Source organism: Chionomys nivalis, chromosome 2 (assembly GCF_950005125.1).
Source record: "Chionomys nivalis chromosome 2, mChiNiv1.1, whole genome shotgun sequence".
Taxonomy (NCBI): Eukaryota; Metazoa; Chordata; class Mammalia; order Rodentia; family Cricetidae; genus Chionomys; species Chionomys nivalis.
Genome location: NC_080087.1, coordinates 119,079,125 through 119,101,500, shown reverse-complemented (window position 1 = coordinate 119,101,500; position 22,376 = coordinate 119,079,125). Strand labels below are relative to the sequence as shown.

Below are 22,376 nucleotides of genomic sequence, written 5' to 3'. Positions count from 1 at the left end.
CTTTTTGTCCAATGTGGCCAGCGGGAGGCATTTAGAAGCCCCAAGACTAGAAAGTTCCTCTCTTATCTGCTCCAGGGTCCCTTTGTCCTGTATTGGGATAGCAAATATATTCCTTCCCTTCCAGGACCTTAGGACTGCTTTGAAGAGCACTTCAAAAGTCTGAAAAGCTGAAAGGCCTAGGACGCACTAACATGGAAGGGATGCTCTATTTTTAAGTCAGGGTCACAAGAAAAGAGACATCTTTAAGACGCTCAGATTTGGAGCCAACTGGGTGCCTCACCCGATGCAGGCAGGCCCGAGTCTTTGACTCAACAACCTAATCAACAAGCCTTTCTATCTAAGGCAGATGAGTCTGGCGTCTACTACTGAACCTGTTGACAGGAAAACTTTTTCCTCTTAAGGAAACCTGCTGGTGAACAATGGCATCGGGACCTTCATATTTTTCATAGACCCACGGGTTCTTCAGACTCAAAGTGACTGAGGAAGACACGATCCAGGCTGCAGAGCTTGAAAGTGGCTTGTGAATTAGCGAAGGCAGGAATTAGGATATACCTGACTGGCCTGCCACATAGGATGGAATCTCTCATACATCACTATTAGTAAGCATGGCAAACCTGGAGCTCTCTGGCCCGGTCCTTTTCAAGCTGTTGGGATTGCGGATGAGTTTGTCCAGCATGTTGACAATCTGCCCGAATTTAGGCCTGTCGCTCCTCTCTTTCTGCCAGCAGTCTAGCATTAACTGATGGAGGGCAATGGGGCAGTCCATTGGTGGGGGCAGCCGGTAGCCTTCCTCGATGGCTTTAATCACCTAGAGAAGACAACAGGATGATGTGGTAAGCTGCCAGAGGCTTAAGCATGGGCGCAGCTCCAACCCCTTCACAGAAACCAACGCCAGGTATTGCTGCCGACGGGGGAGAGAAAAGCCAGCTGTTCAATGGAACGTGATGCCAATCTGAAACTTGAACTAAAGACGCATTGATATTCCAAAGTGGTTAGAGCCCGATTAGATCACAGCGTGGTGTCAGGGCTTTGGCAACAGGCCCCCTGGCATGGCAGAGTTCTGCCTGTATTCTACTCTTCAGCACCAGCACACCTACACACCTCAGGGAGATCCACCCAGGGCCACCGCAGGCATTCTTTAGGAAGTCATTCCAAATTGGAATTTCCCAGGCATCACTGTGCACCCTCATTCAGTAGCTACTCTCCCAGCATCAGTGCTATTCTCCCTTAGGAGATCGCGACACCCTTAGATGTCACCTCAGTCTCTGTCATGGCGACAGTCTGATGCTGACTTAACTCTATTCAAAGTGCTAGTAAGGCAATTCTTTAAAAAAAAATTAATTAGTCAATTAATACTTTTTGTTTCTTTGAGGCAGGGTCTCCGTGTAGCCCTGACTTTCTTGGAGGTAGACCAGACTAACTTTGAACTCTGAGATCCGCCTGCTTCTGTTTCGGTGCTGGGACTGAAGGTGTGTGCTACCGCCGCCCAGCTAATACATTTCATATTTTAAGGGGGGATCCTTATACGTAAAAGAAAGTTTCAATGGTGGTTGCCTATTTTCGTATTGCTCAAGGTCATCTGGAGTGGTTTGTCTACCTGCTTAATTAGATACAGGAATCACTCGACTTCGTGTTAGTGTGGCCCTTCTAATGTGTCAGCACAGACTGCGCGTTACTTCGTTACTTCTCTCTCTTTCATCCCCTTCCTCCTGCTTTTAGGGACAGGCTCTAACAATATAGTTCAGTAGGCTACCCTCCCACTCTCCATTCTCCTGCCTCAGCCACCACATCTGGCTCAGTCTTTTTGGCCTTCCCCTGAATCCCTTCCCCATTGTGATGTGACTCCTGTATTGGTGATTTGGCAGACTCCTGACAAATTCTAAGAACTACTTCATACTGTTTCTCACTCATAAGACTTATTCGTGGGCAGCTTCAGATACAGGAAACACTTCTTTTATTTGTTGGTTCTCTTTGTCCCTACCCAAAAGACAAAGTGCCACAGCCATCTCGTACCCACGTTGGATTTATCCCACAAGGGGCTACTGACTGCTGAGAAACTGGCCCACAGCCAGAAACAGTCAATTTGAGTAGACCTAGATTCTCGGCACAAATTTAACTGCTGTCTTCTTACCCAGAACCCTGCTTCAATCTAGCAGGCATCCTTTGATGGAAAAGCACCTCCCTAGTGTTTTTCTATATCTCCTTGTTTCAGAATTATCTGTTTCTTCTAAGGTAGAGGACTCTGCTTTGTGTGCCTTCATTGCATTTAATTTTGCCAAGCATATTAGGTCAGTCTGAACCTTTTACTTCTTTTATCTTTCCAAGTACGTGGTATTGACTTTGGAGTTGATGAAAGCCTTCTCCATTGATGAGAAGGCAAACAGCACTGGGCCGCTGTCTAGAGAACTCAGTGATGAATACTCTCTCGAAGGCTCACTACCCTGACCAGCTAGGAAGACAGCTCCTAGGTTAATAAAGCAAGTTCTTCAGCACTCTACTGAGTCTTTCGGGTGGGGGAGAAAAAGTTACATTTTTTTTTAAAATTACCAATTTTGGTGTATTTTCCCCGTTCCATTTGCCATACGCCCAATGACAACACTTACATTTCCTGATGATTCCTACTTGCCCCAAATCCAGAGAGATAAACACATATGAATGATATAGCAGTATTATTTGTGAGCAAGAAATGGCCTCAAAGTCACCCAAATAAAAAACATAGACCAGACAATATGCTTTGCAGAAATACAGAAAATGTCAAAACAATTAAGTGTGAGAATAGGTAGGGCAAGAATATTCTTCTCTTTAGTAGACCCTCATTTACTTGGAACTCTCTTGTTTATCAAGGCAGCTTAATGTCAAATAGCTCAATGTGTGAGTGCATGCATGCCATGCTCACTGAGGGTACCCCTGTCTCTCTGAGTGACTGAAACCAAACATTGCTCAAAGAGAATACTTGAAGAAATCTAAAAGCTATAATCCCTTCCAACAAGGGACTACACGGCCCTCACTTCCAACCCTGTCCATCTTGCAATTGGTTATCACTTATGATAACTGTTGTCTCTCTTCCGGTCCACTGTGGCTCTTTTCTTATGAATAGGGCAATTCTCCTTTAAGCGGGTTAGACACACTGAGGAAAAGCACGCCCCACTCCCAACCAACAGCCGCACTTAGATGTGAACACACGGCTTCCCCGTCGCTCCAACCACTCTTGTGTTCTTAGGAAGCTGCATTCTATTTGGGTGTCTCTGTCAGGGATTTCTGGTTTCCTATTGAGTTAGGTAGACGAGACATCTGGAGCAGGAAGCATCCCACATCAAAATCAACATTTACGAGGAAAGCTTTCCAAAATGAAATTTAAAGTGCTCAGCTAGCTCAGAGCATGACACTCCCAAAGTATCATTGTAATTGATTAACCAAGCATTATATTGTAAACACTCTTCTATAATGTCCTACCACGAGTAAGTATCAGAAAAGTTGGGAAGATACGGGTGCGGAGGACACCTCACTTCCAATCCCCCCAATTTTTCCGGAATTAACTAAAGCATGTTCTAGGAAATCCCTGATCTGGGACTCTCTGTGTTTTCCATTTGTTTTTTCCTTTCTCACTGGAGATGTCTGTAATTAAATTCTATTAGCCTGGAATCTTATTAGTGTCATTATTGAATGCGTCTCTGAAATTGCATGCATCGTAGATGCTCCCTTACGAACTAGTCCAGATGGTACATTTAAAGGGACGTGCATATCTTACAGAGGGTCATTTAGCGAAGCTTTATTTAAGAGTCCTTGAGGGCCAAGGTCTAATTACAACTCTGCCAGCTTTAAAATATTCTCTAGATTTCTCTCAAGAAAACTTTTGTGTCAATTTTACCACATGTGAAATGTGTTTCCTCACACTTTTTGCTTTGTTTATCTACAAATCCACGGATGTCTTTCTTCCCCTCCACTAAGCCATGGAAACAGTTTCATTTTGGTCTTGAAATCAAGTTACTGTTGGTTAAAATGTGGAACAAGGTCACAAGGTAAATTTATTTATATTAAAAACTTTAATGATTTCATTTCAAACCCAATGCTTACTTAATCAAATGGTAATATAGAACTTCCTGAATCTCAGGGTAAAACTTACATCTTGATTGGACATATCCCAGTATGGTCTCTCTCCATAGGACATCACTTCCCACATAACGATTCCATAGCTCCATACGTCACTGGCCGACGTGAATTTTCGATAGGCAATTGCTTCTGGTGCAGTCCACCGGATAGGAATCTTGCCACCCTGCGAAGATTCCAGCTGTGGGTTATTTCCAACTTTCCCAGTGATGCGCCAGCCACTTTTGTTTCTGAGCGCAGTGACTCAAACAAGCAAGACAACAGCATTCCTGAGGTACTTTCGGTAATAACAGACTTGTTTGAGTAAAGTCTTCCAGGTTGAGGCAATTCTCATGTGTGTTCGTTAACCACAGGGAAGTGAACGAATGATCTGTCTAATTATTCTCTGAGTGTTGCTTAGGGCAATATTATAGAAAGGAAATCTCAGGTTTTACATAAATACATATGTTATTTGGAGCCTATCAAAGGATATGCGGCTTACATTTGGTTTGCATTCTCTCCTTCACCCTTGTAAAGGGAGTGCTTAACACTGCGTCAGAAACAATGAACAAAGGAAGCAAAGTTTGGGCATTTCTACCCACCACACTGTCTCCCTAGTCTTCTGTAGTGTGACAAACATACTCAATACATAGAAAAGGCAGTAAGTAGGACCTTCAAAAAAGTCAGTATTTTTTCCACGAAGGGAAGACTATTATTAAATAAATTACTTAAAATGAAAAAAAAAAATCAAATTAACAAACCAGAAAAAGATAAGACGTTTTCCAAAAACAAAGCAAACCTCAAATGTTTCTTGATTACTCTTAAGTGTAAAATATATTTATACTTTTAGTTGCGTTTCAAACTTCCTGAGGTTCTACCTGGAGGTAGGAACTTGGACATAGATCCACACATGGCTGCAGCAACCATTATTTAAGGTTGTCTCGGCTTTATTAGGGCTTACTCATCAGATAATAAATTTGCCTGCACTGCTTTCCTGCTGTGTGGGTCACTGTGCAAACCCATATACCATGTTCGTACACCTTATCTACAGATGGACACGAATGCTTTCCTTAAACATTTTGCTGAGGAATCCATCTATGTACATATATCCTTCTAGAAGCCTCTATAACTTTTCTTCTCTTCCAAGATTGAAGACAACAATAGCAGATCTCCTGAGCTCACCAAAGATGTTATCAGAAGAGGATCTGCATGAATATCGGAATTACTTGAGGACTGTGCGTTTATTCCTGCAGAATGTTAGCTTCTGATCATGAGGTTAAGGTAGCACACATCCTGACCCTACCCTGAGCACGCCTCACTGGGTCCTACTCCCTGATTTTCTATTGGTACTAAACTGAAAGCCATTAGATAATGGGACATGATCTATAAATTCTATACATCCATTCCCAAATTCATTAGTCAACAAGTAGAAATATTGCTATGGCTTATCTAGAGGCAAGAAACTTCGCCCCCGAAGAGCAGAAAAGAACCAAGTAGCAAAGCTCAGGCAGAAAAAGGAGTACAGAAGAAAGAAAAAAGCAGAAAAATAAAAACTTTAGAGTTACAGGGATATATATTTGGCATACGGTATATATATGCATCCATACACAATAAATCATCCAACCTGCTGATTTTCATAATAATGTATCATTTGTTGAGTAAATTGCCTTTGATAGTGGCTTCTGATTTGGCTCAGTTTGAAAGACACCCTCTCGTTGTTCATAAACACTTTGCCCAAGAAAATTTAGGAGAAAGAGAATTCATTTTGGTCGTAACTTGTGGCTCTAAAATAGCTTTGTGTTAGAGTGGGCTTCAGATGGCCTCCTGTTTTAAAGGTTTAAAAATGCATACAGAAATATGGAGAGGCCTGAAGGATAAGCAAACTTGAAGAATAAAACAAGAATTGGCAAGACTTCTAACAACATCGCAATGACAAGGAAGGGAGATCAGTTCCATCTGTGCGGATGCCATGCCAGAGGTGGCAAATGGTCCTTACCCTGGTAGTATAGGCTGCCTCGGGATCATCCTCCAGCACCCTGGACATGCCAAAATCGGACACCTTGCAGACCAAGTTGCTGTTTACTAGGATGTTCCTGGCAGCCAGGTCTCGATGCACATAGCTCATATCAGATAAATACTTCATTCCAGACCCAATGCCACGGAGCATGCCCACCAGCTGAATGACTGTAAATCGGCCATCGTTCTTCTTCAGAGGAAGAGAGAGAGAGAGAGGGAACAACCCCATTAGCATCAGGCCAAATCAATTATCACCAAGCCTTTATTACTGCGTTCTCTTTGAATATCTGTATCCGGCATGCAATGAAACTCGGCATTATTTCCGGGCCCTTCTGAGCAAAGTCACTAATTCACGAGCCGAGCAGGGTTGACTTCCTGTGATAGATGGAAATTGTCCAAGTTTAATGAATCTATGGCTCAAAGAGCTCCACGGTGTGAGAATAAATCAAATACCACCCTCATTGCCCATGGATTATTCAACAGCCTTAAGAATCACATCATATTCCATTTCTTCTCTTCCTGAACCCTACTGAAAAAAATCCCACCAATGCAACGGAACAAAATGTTCACAGGGAATCTGTTAGCTGCTGGATACTAGTATTCCTCCGTTCATTAGAAAGTAGACACGTACCCTGAGAAACGCATCCAGGGAGCCATTCTCCATGTACTCCGTTATGATCATGACTGGTTTACCTAGAGTTTCCAAAAGAAAAACAAAAGCCCTTGATGAGCTGTGCGGTTAATGAGATAAAAATGGGCTGTGCAAAAATTTTACTGCCAAGACACCTGTCTTGTGCGATCTAATTTAATTAAAACAAGCCAAGCTTATGCCTCAGCTGTGGGAAGCGAGGAATGAAATATTCAAAGGACAAGTAGGCTTAGATTCCATCTGGAAGGTTAACCCTTCGGATGGCTTGTTGACAGGGTCCTTAACAAAAGTGGCCTCTGGTACCCAGGGATCACATGAATGGATAATTGCCCTCTTCAACAACAGATGAAAATGATAAATGGGCAGGCATGTTGGAATGTGTGTGTGTGTGTATGTGTGTGTGTGTGTGTGTGTGTGTGTGTGAGAGAGAGAGAGAGAGAGAGAAAGAGAGAGAGAGAGAGAGAGAGAGAGAGAGAGAGAGAATCTTTAGAATAATTCATTAATTTTATCCCCAGAAGGGCAGCTTGTGTCACGCTGAAGTCTATGGACAGAGAAAGCTTCTTCTTTATTTAGAGAAATTGAGTTTTGTAGGGATGCAGTAACATTGAATACTTCATTATGCAAACATTCAACCTGAAACACACACCATCTAGAATTCTGCCCCTTCTCTTGCTCCCGTCCTTGGCTCTGTCCTTTCTCATCCCTTCTTTATGCCTCCTTTAACAACTTATCTTAACAAATAAACAAGTCCTTTTTTCAAAGTTAGTTTTGATTCTCAAGCTTTTTGTTTTTTTCCTAGAGAAAGAAGGAACATGAAGGTGACTGGGTAGGGAGGTAGGGAGGATCTGGAAGGAGTTGTATTGTATAAAATTCTTAATAAAAATAAATTAATTATAAACAAATAAAATCTCCAAATAATTTCATCTGAGACAGGAGATTGAATTCAGAGTATTGGACCAAAATTGTTGGAAGGTCTATGGGGACTCAAGGGCCAACCTTTTTGTCTTACTTTACTTCTCCTGGGGACCTTAGGAAATAACCTTTCTTTACTTTCTTAGTCACAGGCAATGAATCAGGTCTGAAATTCCTTCTTTGTAAGGGGTACTGTTGGCAGGAGTGTGGGGGGCAGAGTGTCAGCAAATGCAGTAACCCTGTTATTTTTTTTCCACTAAGAGAACATGTGGAGCAGTACGGAGCAAAAGATCTTCTCCGATGAAAATAAAACCTGAGCTGATGAAAAATTTACTTTTATTGTTCTTACTGGCTAAACTTAGCGCGTTAGTCAGAAAATAGGCTGGGATATCTCACTACCAAAAAAAGCCTCCTTATTCTCTACCAGTATATTCTCAACCCAAAGACGCAGTGTTTGGGGCGGAAGGGGGGCGCATAGGATGCTCTCACTTCCGAGGCAAAACTTTCAAAGGTTTTAATTTCAACGAAGTCCAATTTACTCTGTTGGCTTTGTATGTGTGTGTGCGTGCGTGTACATGTGCATGTGTGTTTACTGTCGTGTCGAAGGCATATTGCAGAGGCAAGCACTTTAAACTAGAGAATGGCCACATTCAGATTTCCAGTAAGGAATGGTCGCTAAAAACGCTTCTGGTCTCGCTGGAAAGGGTCCTCGGGAGCGACTTTCTCAGGTCCTATGAAGGAGGTGAGGGCTTTGCCGAGGAAATTTGCCCTCTGCCAGTCCTTGGACACAACAAAATCGCCTATGTGAGTTTTAATCATCCTGCTCAATCAAAAGATACTTTGTCAGCTAATGAGGAAAAGTCGGCTGTCCCAGCCAAGTGTCAACACCTGATTCCATTTCCCTAGTTCCCTGGAGTTCTCAGACAAGATGCGAGAGCCGAGTGGGGGAGAATTTATGATCCCCTCAATCTAGATAGTTTCTCTGGGAACTGGTTGGTTATGAAAGCCCATTCTGATTGGGCCCTCTCACCTAGTTCAACCCTCTCCATCACTTTCTCCAACTCCGGTATTCTCTTGTCCGTTTATTAAAAGCATTCATTCGTCAGAATCTTTAAGAGAATACCTTCCTCCACAGAAGGGCTTCTAAACTGAGTTCAGGAATGGAGTCAACTGCTTCCCTACAACAGACAGGGAAGTGGGGGGGCGTAGCAGAAAGGGAGGGGATCCCAACAACTTCTCTGGTGGAAATTTTTAAATCATTCTAATTCAGCGACAAATGCATTATGCAAATGAACCCAGCCGTTTGTAACAGTTACAGCTGTAATAGCTGCGGGTTTTTAAAGGCGCGGTGGGACTTTAACACAAAGATCCCCTGTTTCTTCTCTCTTCAGCAGAGGTGCTATGAAAATCACTGTCTGCAGCAGGAAAAACACCCGAGTTGAACAGAGCCCCCTTTCTAAAGAAGGGACCTGCAGAAGTATTTAACGGGAATGTTATCTTTTAATTAAAGTAGCGAGGGGCTTGGGCAGCTTCGAAGGCCACGGGCAACAGAAAAAAATATCCTGTCTGTAAAACCAATCTTACAAAGCAAATAGAACCATTCTATGCTAATTGCAGCCTTCACCTGAGGTAGAAATTATTCATCCTAGGATCAAATTTCCTCTTTTGAAGAATTCTCATTGTGAGGGAGGATGTGCTCCTTCAGCCATGAGAGTACCCATGAACACTTAAAAGAGGTGTGTGTGTTTCATTTGCCACTGTGCAAACCACTCTAAATATTTTATTTTCTCCCCAAATAACCTTGTAAGGCAAGTTTTATTTATCTCCATTTTTATGGACGAGGACAGCGAAACAAAAGACTGACCAACCCACCGAAGCCCCCACCAGCAGAATTCTGATAGGAGGGTGAGCAAACGCTTCACCTTCGGGTCAGTTATTCTCAACACAGGTCCTGGACACGTGGTAGTGGTATATCACCTTCACCTAGTCTTTTAGGGATGAAAGCTTAGATGGTTCTCCCCTAACCCCCACCCCTGCCCATTCAAACTTCTTCAGAGGAGTCCCAGGAAACTATGCTAAAAACTAGCAGGAAACATGTTATTACATTTATTTGTTTAGGGTCATGGGGTGGGGGCATGTATGCCATGGAGAACTTCTCCTAAGGTCAGAGGGCAATCTTCAGGAGTCAAGCTCTCTCTTCCAGCCATGTGGGTTCCTGAGATGGAACTCAGGCCACAGGGTTGGCAGCAAGCACATTTACAAGCTCCTGAACCATCATCTCGGTACCCATGCCAGCTTTGATTTGAGGTGCTTGCTTTCATTTTTTTTTTTTTTAAACAAAGTAACCTTCTGGTTTCTCCTTCCTAAAGACTGTATTCGTGGATTACTATAAATGTTTCCATTTTCCAAGGTAACCCACTCTAACCCCCTCCCCGTTTCTTACTCACTGAAGCAGCTATCCGGATCCTTGCCACTTGTTGATTGACAAGCTTTTCGCAGGCATCTTAAATCAAAGAAGAGACACCTTGGCCTCACAGAGCCCCAGGCTTACAAGATCCTTGACTTGTACAAACTGGAGCTAGGTACCGGGGCTCCTGGAGCAAAGCCACCTTAAACACACGCTGCTGCTTCAGTGCTCTCTCCGTGTGGGACTTTATAAGCCAGTCCTAGCCAGCCGTACAGATGTACACAGGGTTTGCTTCACAAAACGCATCTGTTGAGCTGTGTCGAGCTTGAACTGAAGCGTGATTCCCGAGCTCAGTGAACGCTAATGGGCTAAACTAGGGAGGGTCCAACCAGGTGTTACTGTGAAGAGGCGCTGAACGGCCACAGCCATAAATCAGGCCGAGCAGATGAGCGAATCCCTGAAAGAATAAAGATCCCCGAGTTTCGCTCCCTGCATCTGGGAACCCAGGCTTCCAATACAAGGTGTGTGTGGCGAGCTTTTGTTTTGCTTTATATAAAATTCATTTCGTTTACCATCTGCTTGTGCCTACCCTGCGATGATCAGTTTGGTCTAGCAAAGACTTGAAAGATGGAGCGGCGTATCCAAAACTCTGCGGCATTAATTTCCCCCAAATCTCACGCAAGCTGCCTTGGAGACGAGGCATCAGCTGCAGTCACAGAGCCATTTAGAGCTGACTGAAAGATTAATGACTGGTCCTGCACTGCACCGATTTCCTCCTATTAGTAATCAGTGGGCCTGTGCCATCTGTCATTTCCCTAGAAAGAAAATGTGTGTTTAATTTCCCTGTAACTCTCGACTTAGCTTTGTAGAGGGGGATGACCCACGTACATTTGGTGACAACGCCTTCCAGGTGGATTATGTTTGGGTGGTCAAACTGGCCCATGATGCTGGCCTCGCTCAGGAAGTCCCTCCTCTGCTTGTCAGTATAGCCAGCTTTCAGGGTCTTGATAGCCACACAGATCTCTCTCTTGCCTGGCACCTTGAGGCGCCCACTGCAGACTTCTCCAAATTCACCTGTGGGAGAAGAATCCCAGATGCGCCAGAAAGAAACGCATGAGATGAAAGAAAAAACCTTCATTGTATCAGGTACTTAGCTAGTGAACCCCAATGATTATTTTATTTAGTAACCCCCCCACCACCACACACACACACACACACAAAGCCTTGTAGTAGGCACTATTCTTAGAGACTATTTTATCATAGGAAACTCAAGCTTAAGGTAAACCTTACTCAAGTCCTTCACCTAGTGAGACTTAGAACATTCTGGGTCCAACTAATCTGACTATAGATCTTATGTGTTCATTTAGTTTATTGCCATGCTCATTTTCATGAAAATAAGTACAAATTTGTACCAGAGTTCCTTACAGACCATCACATTCATATTCTGAATGAGGAAATCTCAGTGCGTAACATTTACATATATAGACGGACGCGCAATACACTCACTCGTACATGCGAATGTAATTGCGTAATTTACATAACTATTTAACATTCACAAAGGAAGCTGACTTATTGGCGGGACACTCAGACACTTACCAACTCCAATGACTTTTTCGATTTTAATGCAGGATGCATCGATTTCTTTGGCAAATTCTCGAACTGCCTGGTTGGGATCCTCATATGTAAAGGGGTCCACATAAGTTCTTACACCTACAGAATGAACAAGGGATAAGGTGACTGGGCGCATCCCAGGAAACACGAATAAACATACATGGGCGAGGTCTATTTCAAAACAAAAACAAAACAACCAACCCTTCACATTGGAACAGTTGGGTTAGCTATATGGCCATTGACATATGAAAATGTTTAAATTCTCGCTCTGGTTTCCATTAGTGGGTAAACAAAGAATTTGCTAGCTGCTTAAGACACAGCATGCAGTTCTGCTGACTTCCTGGAATGGCCTCACACTTCAAGGCTAAGAGTTTAAAAACAACTCATCCCTGGAGGAAAAGCGAATCTCTCATCAGGAAAGTCAGGATGAGTTGGCTGAACACTTTCCGCAGCCAGTGCCTCCTAGCTCCAATCGTCCTAACACTAAAGTCTTACCCCTTGTTTCAAGTACTGTCCTTTACTGAAGACAATAGGTGCTCTCCTGTTCCACAGGCCCTGTCTACAGGGTGTCACTTCTCCCCCATATCTAGACCAGATAAATACATGACCAAAACTGAACAGGCTAATATGAAAACTAGATTAGTGTACACAGGAGGAATACTGGCCTCTCGCTGACTTGAGAGCAAGGACTCTAAATGGGCCTCCACTTGCAGTCCGTTTGGGAGAGGAGGTTCGGCAGGAGGTAATGCTATCTTCTAGCCGAATGTCTGACTTCTCTGAATAGAAGCACCTCACAAACAAGTTGAGATGTGAGCTCAGAGGCAGCTGGCAACATGCATTACTGACAGTTTTCTACCTGCCTCTGCACTGGGGACTTTATGTGCGATGTCAGCCAACCAAATCTCCGTGACTTTGCTAACTCATCCATCTTTCTCCTTTCCTCTTCCTTGGTCTTTACGAATAACTGAATAGGTTGGAGTTGTTTTCATGTGGCACTATCTCGTCATCTCAAAAAATAATGCTGGGTCATTGGGCTTCTTTTAAGTGTTTTCAACTACTTAAATCAATTTCTTTGAACGGACTCCTTTGAGCCCATCTATAATAGCAACATCTAGAGTCCACTAACAAATTTTTGATGGCTGTCATCCCAGCATCACATACTACCATTACAGAACCTCTTATTCTTTTATCATTCCCACACCCAAAGTTTTTTGCTTATGACAATAATGACCTAGCCTGGTCATCGATGGTGGTGCACACCTTTAATCCCAGCAAGTGGATCTCTGAAAATTCAAGGCCAGCCTGGTCTACAGAACTAGTTCCAGGACAGCCAAGGCTACAAGAGTAACCCTGTCTTGAAAAACAAGAAGCAAACAAACAAACAAACAAAAAATCAAAAAAAGAAAAAATATCCATTACTTCTTGCTGCCCAGCTGCAAAAATGAGATAGCCAGCCGAACACTTTTGCAGAGCAGAGGATACAATAAGCAGACACTAAAGAACTTCCTGCCTTTAAGCTCACTTGACATAGTCTGGAGTCATCAGTTACACTTTGACATCCTTGAAGAATGTTATTTGGATAAGGCATACATTATACAAATATTAATAGACACATTAACCAACATTTCCAAGTTAGACGACACAAAGCATGCTCTAAAAAAATGATATTACTTTTGGAACCAATTCTATACCTTGATTCAAATGTTTCTCTTCGTCTGCTTCTTGTTTCGCTTTGCTGTACTTACTCCGTCTATTAAAAATTAAAAAAAAAAAGAAAATCATTTCCAACATGAAACTTGCAACAAAAAAGGAAAGCTGTAAGCAAATTCTTCCCGACCGCAACAGAAGTTGGGGGGATAGGCAGTGCACACTTCACACATAGGAAAACTGAGGCTTGGGAGAAGCAAAATAAGAGAATGTTACCTCATGTTGAATTGGAGTTACAAACTTAAGCCACCAGAGCCCAAAATACCTGATTGACTATTTTTTCCTATATAACCCTACTATCTATCTATCTATCTATCTATCTATCTATCTATCTATCTATCTATCTGTCTATCTATGACCTGTGTGTATGCAAACATGGGTGGGAGTGAAAGGACATTGGAGAGTTGGTTCCTTCATTCCGCCATCTCATGGCTTGTGGGTTTTAGGGATAGAATTCAAGTTGCCTTTTCATTCTGAGCCACCTTGCTGGCCCTGCATACATATTATTCTTAATTAAGTCTCGTCAGTGAAATGGCAGTAATGTTTAGCGTGTGCTAGGTAATGAACAACACATCCTGTTGCTATAATCACGATAATATCGTAACACCTCATTATCACATTAGGTTTCAGTGGTTGGGGATTTAGCCCAGTGGTAGCGCTCTTACCAAGAGCAAAGCCCTAGGTTAGGTCCACATCTGGGGATTAGGGGGAGGGATACACTCTATAGCATACTAATATAATCAAGATACAAATGACATTCTAGGAAGCAAATGTTTGCTTTGTACTTAACTACATTTCAATAGATTTCTTTTAAGAGAAGATTCCTGGTCTCAGAGTTTGCATACTGTCTGCCCATGTCTTGTTGGAGTTAAGATTTGTTGCTGTTTTTGTTTTTTATAAAGCTTTAGGAAATATAAATATTTAATACATATTGAACTTGAGTCAGGAAAATATGAATTACTTATACAAACTGGAAAATCAACTCAAGACTTGAAAACTAAAAAATCTTAAATATATAAACAAATACATACACACAAATATATGCATATGTAATTTCGTGACCGTGTGTGTCTGTGTGTGTGTGTGTGTGTGTGTGTGGTTCTGGGAATGGAACCACGGCCTTGCACAGACTGGGCCAGTGTTCTACACTGAACTATATTCCTGGCCCTTAAATATATATTATGTTGAATGAGGAAAAGTTACATCACCTAAAATAAAACAATTAGAAAATCAACTCATTTGATTATTACAGATCTCTTCACTTTGGAAATAAACCGTGTTGATGTATGACTGTGTCATAATGTAAAACTTCCAATGAAATTCATCATTGCTTTGAATTTCAAAGGCGAGGTAAAGCTCACTAAGGCCACCGTGTTTGTGTTCCAACAGGCAGAAAGGCGGGCTAACCCCAGAGAAGAGAAAATACAGAGAAACCAAAGGTGCTAAGCAGAGCAAGCGGGCAGACAGCCCACCTCTGGCAGCAGAGCTCTAGGCACATGCGCAAAGTTTCCTCCCACAGCCTCTCATTTGTCAGCTCCGCAGGCACCAGCTCAGCAATCAGACCCTCAGAGCCCACAGATGTTCCTCTACGTGGCTAATTCCCTCGCAAATAATGATACCTTGTGCTCTTACATTGCATTTAAGTTTTCAAAGTCGTCTCATTACATACATTATCTCCTCCCCTAACTGTTTGCAAAGCACAAGCCAGCTTAACAAAACAGAGCCCCTAGTTACCGCCGTTAACTGCAAAGTGCATATTTCGGTACCAAATAACAGCCTGTGTTTTCCTTTGCAGTTAGCTTTCCAAAGGGCCTTCAAAGGGTCTATTACTTAATTGCTTGTTCACAACAAGCCTATGAAAGGAATCAGGTGGAAACCACATGTTCAGCTCCATTGTACAGATGAGGACCTGGTACAGAGGAGGACTCAGAACCAGGGGCATCGAGTAAATCACTCACATCCCCTCTTGGCAAGTGCAAAGATTTGATAGGTGCCATGGTCTAGCCCAGACCTGCACAGTGCCTCTCCTAGAGGAGATGAAGTTACAAGATAAATGACAAGACTTAATAGTACATTAAAGGTAACGATTGATTGTGTGTGTGTGAGTGTGTGTGTGTGTGTGTGTGTATGCACAAATTCATGTCGATGCCAGACTACAACCTTAGGTATTGTTCTTCATCACTACCTACTTTTTGAGATAAGGTCTCTTACTATGGCCTGGGGCTTTCTACCTGTCTACCTTGTCCCTGCCCCCTCAAACTGGATTACCAGCACACATATTGCCATGCTGGCTTTCATTTGGTGCTACTTGGGTTCTAGGGGTCGAATGAGGGTCCTTGTGCTTGCAAAGTAAGCAGCTGACCAACTGACGGGGCTCTCTCTCCAGCCCTAATGGGGAGTACCGTATCCGTAAATCCACAAACCACGTCCAACTGCTCTTAGAAAGCTACAGCTTCATCAAGAAGCTTAACAAATAGGTTCAAGAAGGTGAACAGAAAGAACTTTCTGTGGAACATGGAGCACCTTCTACCCTGCCACCTCCCCTGTCCTTTGTCCCCCTTTTAAAGCTAGCAGAAGGGCTTTAGGGCAGAGACTACAAAAACAATATTTTGAGTCAAGAAATCACCGGGACTAAGTCCCCAGGGATAGGCTATCTTATCAGAGCTCTAAAGGTCTTATCTGAAATCATAGGACCAGCTTTTAGACCACTTTAGAACTCCAATAGTGAAATTAAAGGGAGAAAATACACAGAAGAAAGCTTTAGTCCAGGCCCTCCTTTATTTACCTTCTGGAGGCCCAACACGGAATCTAGCCATGCTAGAAACACATTCTGCCCTTGAGTCATACCCCCGAGCTCAGGCATCCAGTTGAAATTAAAGAGTTGACAAAAAACAAAACAAGACAATGGATACCTACGACACAGACCGGTGACCTCACACAACCGTGAAGCATGACTGTTCTCACATCAAGCACATTCATTAAAAGTGGACAAAGCGAGAGGAAATACAAAATGGCAGAGGTCATTAGTGATAAGGCGGGCCCTCCCATTCCTTCCTCAGGCTTGCCATTAAATGAGTGCGAAGGTGCACATTGAAAGTTCTAACGTGGTGTGTCATTTGGAACAGAGGACCCTACAAGGGTACAGGGGATATGGAGAAAGAAACACGAGGATTACTGTTCAAAGGCTAATTGCAGCCTATTAACGCTCTAATAATACCTTGAAAACAAAAATCTCTAAGTTCTGTCCCACCTCAGTCACCTCTGACCCTTTCCCCTGGGCTCAGAGTAGGACAATGTGGCTCATTATTATCCGAGGAAAGAAAGACCATTGAAGCTTACTTTGGGTGAGCCCTCCTGAGGGGCTAAGTCTAAATTGACATCCCAGACAGATCACCTGAATGGCAGAAGCAAGGCTTTGTGAGAGATTTTTTTCTAATTACAAAGATGTGGACAAGGCGATTAGCAAGAGGGAAGTAGTAGAGTGGTTTCTTAGAATGGTCCAGAAGGAAACATGGAACCTTGCCACGGAAGGAGTCCTGGCAAAGGGCCCCACACTGCAGGTGAAGCTTTGAGTGAATGCAATCCTCCCTGCAGGCCCTGGGACTGGCTAATAAGGGCATTAACCATCCCCAGAAGGAACAGCAGGAAACCGCCCCGCCAATGTACCCTGGGCACTCAATAAAATAAATAAGAGGACAGGAGTGTGGCAGGGGCCTCCCATAAACCTCACTTTTATCAAAATACTAACTTTTCCTGTCAAATGGACAGGTTTGATGGATGTGGTTCCCTGTTCCAAAGTTAATTAGTAAAAGGTAGGTAATTTATTCACTCAAGTGCAGATTAGAGGCGAAGCAGCAATGAGGAGAATGGCTCCTGTAGAGACCCTTGCCAGAGATTCCTAGCCAGCATTCTCCTTCCCCATCCTTAGGCCGGCACTGTTCCCACATCAACAGATACCTGATGGCTCCTCCCCAGCGGCATTTTGATAGAGCTGGAATTGAACCCGTGGGATTGCTTGCACGTTGCTTATTAGAAATGTTCCTCACGGAATCATTTGCCTGCGAATTGTGTGACTATACATGACGTCATTGCAGCCTATTTGGGCAAACACTGAAGTGTATTCATTTCTCTGGGAGCATAACATTCCAGAGAAGCGCGTGCGGGCTCAAGGACAGGCGGACACAGGTAGAGCTCTCAAAGAGTACCATGTTAACCTTGGGTAGAAGACAAACTCACTCTGAACCTGGTTCGTGCATTGAGTGTCATTTACTCAAAGATCACAGGTTGATTCACAGAACCTGATAAACATACCAAACATCTTTCAGGAGATGCTAAATTGTTTTCTCTAAATTCGATTTGGTTCTTTGTAATCTGGTTAAAGGGCCATTTTATAATGCTTACAGGAATGGAAACCCAGTAGCAGTAGCCGTCAATATCAGGGCATCCTGAGAAGAACAAGCATTTGGTCATCAAGTCATGCTGTGTCTTAACCAAGGAGTCTTTGAACCCAAGGACTTGTCGCATATTTTAGTCACTCTCTTAATATTGTTTCACACATTTGAACAATAAAATATATTATTGAGGGCCAGCATGATGACTCAGTGGGTAAGGGCGCTTGCTACCTAGCCTGGCGATCTGAGTTTGATCCTTGATACTTTTGTGGTAGGAGAATAAGATCAATTCCTGCAAGATGTTCTTTGACCTGCTCAGAAGTGCTGTGGCATACATGTGTGCACACACACACATACATAAATACACACTAAAGAAATAAATAATTGTCAGATAAAAAGAGTAGTCTAAAACAATCTGAATTCATTCAGTGCAGGTGATTTCAAAGGTGAACTGAGAAAATCGTTGTTATCACAGGGGAAGGGTTGTCAGAGAAATTTAATACAGAGCCCATCATTACTACGGGAGGTCCTGGGTTTCAAATTACATTTAATGATACAACTATGAACAGTACTTTGAAAGAGAAGCTTAAAATGCAGTAAAGAAAGTGATTAAACTGGGACCATTAAAAACACAAACATGTAAATTGGGAAATGGTGCTTTGCTCGTCAGAAAATGCACGTGTATAGCTTGGGATGAAGCTCTCAGGACAGTATTCCGGTGTCACATTCATAGCAAAGCAAGATGGTCAGGTGCTCCGGAAAACCGATACTCTCCTGAAATGACAACCCAAGCACAGATCTCCAGTGCCATAAAGTTTAAGTTAGAGGCTGTCCAGCCAGGGTACTGGGTAAAGGCATCTGCTGCCAAGCCCAATCACCTGAGTTCGATCCCCAGAAACGACATGGGAGAAGACAACACACTTTTGCAACTTGTCTTCTGACCTTCACACACATAAACATACACGATAAATAAAAATGGGAAGAAATTAAAAGTCAATTCATTTATTTGCTGGGCAGTGGTGGTGCACGCCTTTAATCCCACCACTTGGGAGGCAGAGGTAGGTGGATCTCTGTGAGTTTGAGGCCAGCCTGGTCTACAGGAGCTAGTTCCAGGACAGGATCCAAAGCTACAGAGAAACCCTGCCTCAAAAATAAATAAATAAGGGCCGGGCGGTGGTGGTGCATGCCTTTAATCCCAGCACTCGGGAGGCAGAGGCAGGCAGATCTCTGTGAGTTTGAGACCAGCCTGGTCTACAAGAGCTAGTTCCAGGACAGGAACCAAAAAGCTACGGAGAAACCATCTCGAGAAATCCAAAAAAAATTTTTTAAAAAAATAATAAATAAATAAAAATAAAATTTAAAAAATTAATTTATTTACTTGACCTTATGTGGGTTGTAAAAATATATCTCACTCAATATCCTTTGCACGGCAGGACAGTGTATAATGTTGACCACATGTTGAATACTTAAATAAAATCTATAAATGCAGTAATGTCACTCATTGATAGAAATTCCTAAATGCTTACACATTCAAGTTGGCAAAGAGAGAAAGGCAGGAGGAAGGAAGAAAGGCAGGAGGGAGGAAGGAAAAAAGGAAGGAGGGAAGGAAGGATCCCGGAAGGGAAGAAGGAAGGAAGGAAGAAAACACCCTTCTGATAGAAGCTGGAACTGATCCTACTTACCTCAGGTTCAGACTTTTCAGCATAAATTAAGTGGATACAATAAAATAAACACTACCACTATTTTAAAATCTAGTGACATTCCAACTGTGGGCCTGAGGCAGTTTCTCCTTAAATAACAAATTAGCAAGAAACAGGTTTTCTCTTGGTGACATCAGAAGCTCTCGGGTCTTTGTCTCCCTCCGTGAGTCCTTTTCCGACTACATCTTTAGAGATCTTACACTCGTACACCAACAACACAGTGCCCGTGCGATTCAGCCCAGTTCACAGGGGCTCTGCTTCACTATGGACACAGGCTAGTCCACATCTCTACTTCACTATGGACACAAGCTAGCTCACACCTCTTGCCTCAGCTTCCCCAGAGCCGGATGACGCCATGCCCGGTTTCTAGAATGATCCTTTCTGACATCAACGTTCTGGGGCTTTCAGAAGCAAGCGGCAGTGAGTGACAGGCAAAGGACCTGGATGTTCTCAGATGCTCAGTCTGGGACTTTCTCACACTGCTGACCGAGACTACTTTGGGGGTGTGACTTTCTACCTCTCATCTGTACTCTAGCTAAATTCCTGGGCCTGACTCTTTGGTCTGCGGTCCCTGTCTCCTCTCTGCTCACCTGTTGTTGTCCTAGTTTAACACATGTAGCTGTCCCAGATAACAGAGCGGACAGCCTGCGTGGGGAAGAGAATCAGCTGAGCGAGCATTCTCCACCGTGGGCCTGTCAACTACCTGGCTCCAGGCAGCGCTTCCCCTGACAGCTTTACGGCCGGCACTAAGGAAGAATCAATATGAGGGCAAGGGGCTGACATTTCATTTTCTAAAAAGTGATCCATTGAGGACCAATCACCAAGCAGTGTTTATCAGCCTTGGGAAATGACATTTTTTTTTAATAGGGGAAGAGGGGCAGAAATCATCACTGGGTGACCCGACAGACTCAATTCTCTAAGAGGGGAGGTGGCCTCATAATTGGAAATCCCATGCATCCCATTGCCACACTTCTCTTATGTAAGACAGTAATCAATAAAATCACAAAGGGAATTAAGTCCTCAGACTTGAGGCTGCTGTATCCCACAGCCCCCACTTTTAATAATCCTGTCTTCCTGCATTAGAGTGCCGTGGGTTTTCTTTCTTCTCATCAAAGCTGATCTTTGAAGCTGAACATCCAAAGGGAGTGACTTATCTCTAATTGTTTAGTCTGACTGCTGTGTTTGGGGACACTTAAAACAAAAAGATATGAAAGGGAAGGGAGGGAGGGAAGGAGGGAGGAAGGGAGGGAGGGAAGGAGAGGGAAAGAAGAAAGGAAGGAGGAAGAATGAAGGAGGAAGGAGAAAGAATGGAAGAAAGGAAGGAAGGAGGGAGGGAGGAAAGAAGGGAGGGAGGGAGGGAGGGAGGAAGAAAGGAAGGAAGGAAGGAAGGAAGGAAGGAAGGAAGGAAGGAAGGAAGGAAGGAAGGAAGGAAGGAAGAAAGGAAAGGAAATCCACAGAAAAGCTGGACCCCAACTGCAGAATGGCCCCAGTCAGTGCACATGGCAAGTGTTGGGAACGCACATGTGCCGCTAAGCATCACACAGTGGCCAGACCTCTAGCTACTGTTCCAGAGGTAGAGAGGTCACTCATGCTATTCTTCCATTTCCCCCCATTTCTTTACTTCCTGTGTTATTAGTCAAAACACTGAGATATGCACTAATTCAAACAAATGTTCACGTAATCTCCATTGTTCTCCCATGTGATTGGAAGAGTTGGGAATAATGCATCACCTCCTAGGCATCATAGAATGTATCATATATGACACATGTACACAAGCAGACTCTCATGGCAGCAAATGAGGAAAAGTCTTGATTGCCTTTCAAGAATGTTTACTTCTTGGAGACTTAGCTCATGGCTCTGGTCAAGCACACCGGCTTTCATACTTTGTCAAAAGGAATGGTGCCAACGACAAACACAGAGACACCATACAGAGCAGCACATTATTCCATAGGGTGTTATTATTGGAGTGAACAAATGGATCTCTGTATATGGGGCACTCTGGAAAGCGAGGGCATGGTCACGGTATTAGGAAACGTGTGTGACTAGTGGGTCTCTCGGGCGAAACCTCCCATCCGTTCATCACCCTAACATTAATGTATATCAGTGTGCATCAGAAGCATTGTGGCTTGCAAATGTGATGGTGACAGTCAAGGACACTGGTTTGACATTGGTGAGATCATCAATAGGTGGATGGAACAAGAGGACCGCCAGTGGTCTGAGAGCCAAGCATGGCAGCTGGGGGACCAACCGGAGTTCTAATTACAGTCATAGCAACGAGATGACCCTAGACAAGCCCTGTCTCTTTATGTCCCTTTCATCTTCGTTCACATGAAGAGCTTCATATTGAAGAAGGTCATACTTAAAACAAAAGCCCCACCTTGGGAAATTGGGAATGTGGTGGGGAAAGCGTGCATGTGGGGCACAGTTGATGACGAGCAGCTGTACCCCATGGCGCAACTGATCAGCGTGAACAACTGGACAGAAGTGAGAGAAGTAAGATTGCTCCAAAGACTACACAACCAAGCCATCACAGGCTCTCTCTCCCTTTCAAGCATCAAGGTATTCCTTAAATGCACAGGGTACAAACACTCTGTCCGACCAGAAGTTGAAGATGCTGATGGCATTTTGCGAGGGATGAGGTAGCACAGGGCTCTTATTCTTTACCATTCTTGTTAACCAATAATATGCTGAAGCACCTACTGTGTTGATGGCACCTACGGTGTCTATCGAAGTTTCTTGCCACCATCCCTTAGAGGCAGAAAATAACCACTGCTATCTCATACAAGAAAACAAATCCAGCTGTCAAATGGCTGCACTCAACATTTGGGAGCAGAGTCCAGGCTTACCAGAGGGATACATGTAACAACTCATGGTTTAATGCATCTAGACATCTCCCA

At 43.4% G+C, this 22,376-nt stretch overlaps 1 protein-coding gene across 2 annotated transcripts in view; it reads right to left on the bottom strand.

Moving 5' to 3' along the window:
• The window catches only part of Epha4 (EPH receptor A4), a 146,505-nt gene that overhangs the window by 8,845 nt on the left and 115,284 nt on the right, over positions 1–22,376 (bottom strand). For both annotated transcript variants that reach the window (XM_057754124.1, XM_057754134.1), the window contains exons 9-15: positions 13,373–13,431; positions 11,667–11,780; positions 10,959–11,144; positions 6,734–6,795; positions 6,083–6,292; positions 4,124–4,273; positions 615–808 (exon numbers count right to left, since the gene is read on the bottom strand). In XM_057754124.1, coding sequence (XP_057610107.1) covers positions 615–808; positions 4,124–4,273; positions 6,083–6,292; positions 6,734–6,795; positions 10,959–11,144; positions 11,667–11,780; positions 13,373–13,431 — 975 coding nt within the window. The remainder of the gene's footprint in view (positions 1–614; positions 809–4,123; positions 4,274–6,082; positions 6,293–6,733; positions 6,796–10,958; positions 11,145–11,666; positions 11,781–13,372; positions 13,432–22,376) is intronic.